Source organism: Onychomys torridus, chromosome 13, assembly GCF_903995425.1.
Source record: "Onychomys torridus chromosome 13, mOncTor1.1, whole genome shotgun sequence".
NCBI classification, from domain to species: Eukaryota; Metazoa; Chordata; class Mammalia; order Rodentia; family Cricetidae; genus Onychomys; species Onychomys torridus.
The window spans coordinates 15,691,338-15,697,337 of NC_050455.1; the positions used below are offsets into that span (position 1 = coordinate 15,691,338).

The 6,000-nt window shown below is 49.8% G+C and overlaps 1 protein-coding gene across 1 annotated transcript in view; it reads right to left on the minus strand.

Annotated features, from left to right (window-relative positions):
- The window catches only part of Celf4 (CUGBP Elav-like family member 4), a 283,403-nt gene extending 279,124 nt beyond the window's left edge, over positions 1 to 4,279 (minus strand). The window contains 1 exon segment of the mRNA XM_036205194.1: positions 3,870 to 4,279. Within this exon segment, the coding sequence (XP_036061087.1) occupies positions 3,870 to 4,155 (286 nt within the window). The 5' untranslated portion in view covers positions 4,156 to 4,279.
- Between the last annotated feature and the right edge of the window lie 1,721 nt (positions 4,280 to 6,000).

The following is a 6,000-nucleotide window of genomic DNA, read 5'->3' on the forward strand; positions in this document are numbered from 1 at the left end:
TTCATAAATATTATACTAAATACCACTTAAGTTGGACTTAAATGACTTCAAAGATAATGCATTATAATATGGCTATCCAGAGAGCACTAGTCTTTATGTATCCCAGTAACTCAGTCTTTGCTGCCTCCTATTTGCTAGACATGACCAAAGTTATGAATGGATATCTGGTGAATTCATATGTGATTCAGTGGTGTGTGTGTGTGTGTGTGTGTGTGTGTGTGTGTGTGTGTGTGTACAGGCATGGATATGTATGTGTGTGTATTTATGTACCTTCAGTCACCATTTCTGTTCTCCAGGAAACAAAAAGAAGATAAGTAAAAGAAAAATGAGAAAGGAAAGAAGTATACTAGTGGGTGACCTATTCCCTTTTCCAGGGAAGAAAGATTCTACAAAACAGGGTGAAATTGGCCCTTGGCTCATTTCTGCTGCCATCCCGGGAACTGGTCTCTCTCTTGTTTGATCAATACTACAATGTCTTTCTCTTTGGAGTCTGAAAAAACAGTCTTTCCAAAAGTGCTTTGAATTGGGGAGAAGAGAAGGTTCTAGTTAGCAAGAGTTTGCATTACAGTGGGTTTTGTTCTGTGCATATTGTTTCTTGGATTTTGATTTGGCCTTTTTTTCCTCTCTCTGCCTTCCACACAGACCCCTTCCCACCAATTGCTTCCTGGTCTCTAGGGGGTAAATTTACCTTTACAGTAATTATCCCATTCTACAGCTGCGATTTGCTGCTTCCCAGTCCAACAGCCTTTTCTGGAAAAGGGGGGTGGGATGATCCACAACACCCACCTACTCCCTCCTCCCCAGACTCCCAATTCAGCTGGAGTAATTGCCTTTTAAGGTGCACTCTACGCATGGCAGGTATTCCATTAACCCTTGGAACGCCTCCCTTTTATAGTCACCTGAAATGGCAGGTGGCCAAGAAATAAATACCCACCTGAAACCTCATGCATATTATTTAGTTTTTTTGGTTTGTTTTGTTTTTTGTTTTTTGGAACTAATAGTGTACACATGCCCCCCACACTGGAGGCCGGTGTCTTGCTAGGTCTCTCAATTATATCCCAGTATAGTTTATTGGAAGTTAAGCACTCATATGCCCTGAAACCAGGCTTAACAAAGGCATGGTTCCATCCCTAGCCTCACATTGTCAGTTTAGAGATTGGGAAGATGTAGAAGCCAAATGCAACCTTCATTCTTCAAGTCTCATCATGCTTTTTTAGTTAAGAGTAATTAATCACCAATGGCAAGCAAGTAATTTTTTTAGGTGGCCAGAGGCTTATTTTACCAGGGTTAGCTAATAAATCAGACAGCATCAGTGAAGTAGGAGTTCAAACTCTACTAGGACTGAATAAACCAGCTTTTAGAAATGCTTACATTTATTCAGCTCTCTGAGGGCTCCTCAGCATTGTCGGGGATGTGGTAACCCAACCCTGCCTCTTAAAAATCAGAAGGAACTTAAGGGAAAATGTATGCCCAAATTATGAAAGGCAGGAGGTAACAATGACACTCAGTATGCCAGAGCCAGCAGTCCTGCCTGTCCCTGACTGAGCCAGTTTGCAAGAAGAATTATTTGGGAAATGAAGTTTTGCCTATCTTAGGAATCCTGCATAAGCATGTACAACACACACACACACACACACACACACACACACACACACACACACACCCCTCTCTGTGTGTATGTGTATTCACATTGTGCATGTGTAGCTTCCTGATTCAAATGATAGAAATTCTTTACTATGATATGAGAGAGTTCAAATTACACTGGAAACAAAGTGGTGGTATCAGCAAGGGATTGCTGAGAAGAAAGCATGGAATAATGTTAAAGTTTATCTGCACTGGAAATTGAAAAGCGATAAGGTGATCCAATACAGAGCCCACAGAACATCCAGCTCCCGACAACTGTCTTTTGCTTCTAGTGGGTTCTGATCTTTTAAAACTTTGAAATCTTAAATTACTACAAGAGCTGATTGTTAAGATGGGCAGCCTCCCTCCTCCATGCTGTTAAAATTCTATTATTACTATTTTTAAAACTGAGGACCTATTAGAATGACAAAGGTTTTATACAAACCTTGATTAGCTTCTAGGGAGCTTGATTGGAAAGGGAAAAACTACAAAGAGGTGGTTGCCTCCAGAGGGAGGGGAAAAGAAAGTATTTCTTTTTCCAAACATTATTTTGAAGCCTACTTTCCCCTTCCCCCCTTCAATCTCTTTTCTGAACAGACATTTTTCTCCATATTGGATAAAGGTTGTTTTCTCTCTTCATGATGGCCCCCACCCTCACCCCACCCCAACAAATCTAGTATATTTCCATTCTGCTGTGTTTTTTTGTGCTACTCAATGTGCCATTAACTTAAAGATTTACTCCTCAGCAGGCAAGCTGGAAGATGCTAAAGCCAATAAAACTGCTCTCTGGGACTCCAACTAGGAAGACTTTGGAGCTCTGTTTAGTATTCGCATGAAGGGGGGGCTGGGAGTGAGGGTGGCTGTGGTAGTGAGAACCTCTGCTGCTTAGAGAACCACTCAGCTATGCGCTCTGCACCTAATGTGCCGGAGGATCAGCTCTGTTCATAGCCCATTTGTGGCCAAAGACAAGGCTGCTCTCTGTGTGGGGGTGGGTGTACGTGTGTGTTTTCATCTTCAAAACCATCAGCTCTAACACAGCATCTTCCGCGGCTCTCCACACTGCTGTTTATTAAAACCGAACGTCCATACATCCCTACAACTTCCTTAGCCCGTACTCCTTCCCTGCCTGGCCATCAATCTCTCTCAGAAAGCATTTAACTTGCCCACGTAGCCCCAGCACCGATTAATCCCTGGTGCACATCCTATACATTACTGTTAGGGAGCAGAGCACTGGGCTAATTTCGTCACCCACCAGCCACCCACATACATTCTACAACTGAACTCGTTTGGGGCTTTGCCTTGAGATAATAAAACAAGGAGAAAACGGGGAGGCTGCAGACAATCCCATGACCACTTTCCTAAAAAGTTGTTAGGTTTTAATTCTCTGATTATTCTGTCCCCACCTTCCCCAGACACTCACTAGCAGTGATTGCTTCTAGGGAGAAATAATATGCTAGGGAGCTCCCTGTATGGTGAGTTTGGGATACATTAAGGTTTACCTTTGCAAATGCATCTCTTGTGTGCATATATTCTTCCCCAAATCTCAGCCTCGCTGGGGAAGGGGATTGTTCAGGCTTCCTAGACCCCTCACTCCACCCTGGGGATGGTTCTTTCCTTGCTAATTCTTGCCTTGGGTTTTTATCACTCCTTCCAAATATCCAAAACAGCCCCTTCCCAGCAGTCACACCACAACCAGACTACTGAGGTACACATCTCGCTAGGGATAGTTTACTGTTAAATTGATAGCAAAATAAAGAATATCTCTTTGAATTTGTTATCCCTCTCCCTTTTAGACGGTCCCACTCTTGCTCTTCTGGCCCACACGGAGGAGGAGGGCAATTCCTGTAGTGTTTTCAGCACCACGGCGATGGACAGCACCCCAGATCCCGGGCCAGCTGAGCGCCCACTAGTCAGCTCAATTTTTGGGCTTGCCCGAAGCAGCCTTCCCTATCCCAATCTTTCAAGTCTCTAGATCCAAAACCTCCAGCTCCATTTGCTCCCATTCCTTCTTTTTTCTCATCTCCTGTCCCCACTGCCCTCTCTACGGCACCGCTTCCATCGGCTTGTCCCGGCGAACATCTCCCCACACACCCCAGCTCGGTCTCCGCTGCCGGAGCGCCTCCCTCCTCGGCGCCCGCCCGCGGCTCGCTTTCGCCCCGTCTCCCGCTTGCCAGTCGCTGGCCGGCCAGTTTGCTGCCCGCCCGCTCCTGCTCCCCAGCAAAGTTGGGAGGGAAAGGTGCTCTCACCTTTGTGCATGCCTGTGAACCTGTCCTTCAGAACCGTAAGCTCGTAGATCTTGCCGAACTCCTCGAAGAGGGGCTTGAGGTCCTTCTCATCCAGGTTTCGGGGGATCTGCCCAATGAACAGCTTGATGGCATCGTGGTCCTTCATGGGAATGGTCGACGGGTTCCCCGGGCTGTGGCTTAATCCGTTCATGAGCCCGGCGCTGCCCGGGCTGCTGCCGAGCCCGTTGGTACTGAGGCTCGCGTTGTCAGCCTGTCCGTTTGCTAACGTGGCCATCTTTATATACATAGAGAAAAATCTTTCCTTTTATTCTTTCTCGCTCGCACTCTCTCGCTCCTCTCCCTCACTAGCTCGCTCGCGCTCACACACGCACACGCACACACACACACGCACACACACACACACTCACACACACACGCGCGCACACACACACATACACACACGCGCGCGCACACACACACACGCGCACACACTCACACTCACACACACACACACACACACTCACACACACGCACACTCGGGTTCTCTCCTCCTCGGTTTCCTACACCTCTTTTCTGCTCTCAGCTCTCGTTCTATGTTCTCTCTTTCTCCTCTTTTCTCTTGCTCGCTCTCTCTCTCTCTCTCTCTCTCTCTCAGTCTGGTGTGATTTTTTTTTTCTTCTTCTTTTTTCTTTTTTCTTTCTTTTTTCTTTTTTTTTTTACATTGAACAGACAGGATCTCTGTCCTTTCGGTTTAAACAGGCTGGACCGGTTCAAGTTCCTTGCCAGACCAGGGGTGGGGGCGGCGAGGGCGCGCGGTAGGAGGAGGGGAGAGCGGGGGGCCGAGAGTGGGCGCTCTGGGGGGCTCACGGAGGCAGGCGGCGGCCGGGGGCAGGGCGGCCGGGGCGGCGCCGGCCTCGCGCGCCTCCCCCGTCGGCGGCCCCGCGGAGCGGCGGTGGTACAGTCCGAGACGTCCCCCGGCTATAAATAGCGCCAGGCGCATGGCTCTTTGGGAGGCGCTGAGATTCCGGGCCCCGCAGCCGCGGGCAGCGGGTGCCTGTTAGCCACCGGGGCTCCTGGTCTCTTCTCTTTGCCTTTTGGAGGTTATTATTATTATTATTTTTTGTAATAGCAGCAGGTGCAACCTTTTGTATTTTCAAAGCATTGATTTTCATTTTCGTGTGGGTAGGTAGGGGGGCGTTATCCACTTAGCTGCGCTCTGTTAGGGCGACAGGCGGGCTAAGCGAAGGCAGGGACGGCGGGCGGGGCGGCGGCGCAGGCGGCGGCGGAGGTGGAATGGGCGCTTTTCTCTCCCATCTGGCTCCACTTATTTATTTATTTAGACTAGAAAAAGCCAGCCGGCTTGGAGGGAGTCCGCCCAGAGACCTGTGTGCGCACTGATCAGTGTCGAGAGAAAAAAAAAAAGCGCTACATAAATATATATTATGTGGATAAATCTGTAGACAGGGGCTCTAGCTCGCGCGCTCTCTGTTTCTGTCTCTGCTTTCCCCCTTCTCTCATTCCCAATCTGCCAGAGCAGTCCCCAAATTTCTCCTTCCTATTCTGCATCCACCGACACGGGATCCACCTGGGAGGATGGGGCTAGGAGAGCAGCCGGGGCCGCGCCGGAGGCTCAGGGAGTAGAATTCGGCGTGGTTCTCCGCCCCAGCCCTCTGAGAAGGCGGGAGGGAATGTTTCAGTCCCGGACGACTTCTCTGGTCCGGACAGTGGCGGCCGGTGGCTGGAGGGAGGAAGGTAGGAGCCAGGGGAGCCCCTGGGCGGCTCGTCCCTGGCGGATGAGGAAGGCGCTGGGCACGGTGGCCAGAGCCAGAGAGCTAGCTCAGGGGAGAGGCTTGGTTTTTGCTCCCTTTCTTGTTTTACTGAGGCAAAATAGAAAATTATTTTCTTAGTCCACTGTCAGAGAAATGAAGCTGGTCCCCCGCTCCCGCCATCCCAGCTTCGGCGGGAGGTAGCCTGGAGCAGCTGGTGCTGCCCTGCACCACCCAATGATCCAGAGGTGCGAAGCGGGGAGTCTCGAGTGCGGGGTCTGGCCGCCCGGATCTCACAGCGCGGGACTCCCGCAGGGCCAGCGGGGCTAGAGCCTCAGCTACGTGCGCGAGGGAGTGGCAGGCGCAAGAGCTGTCCCGCCTCTGGG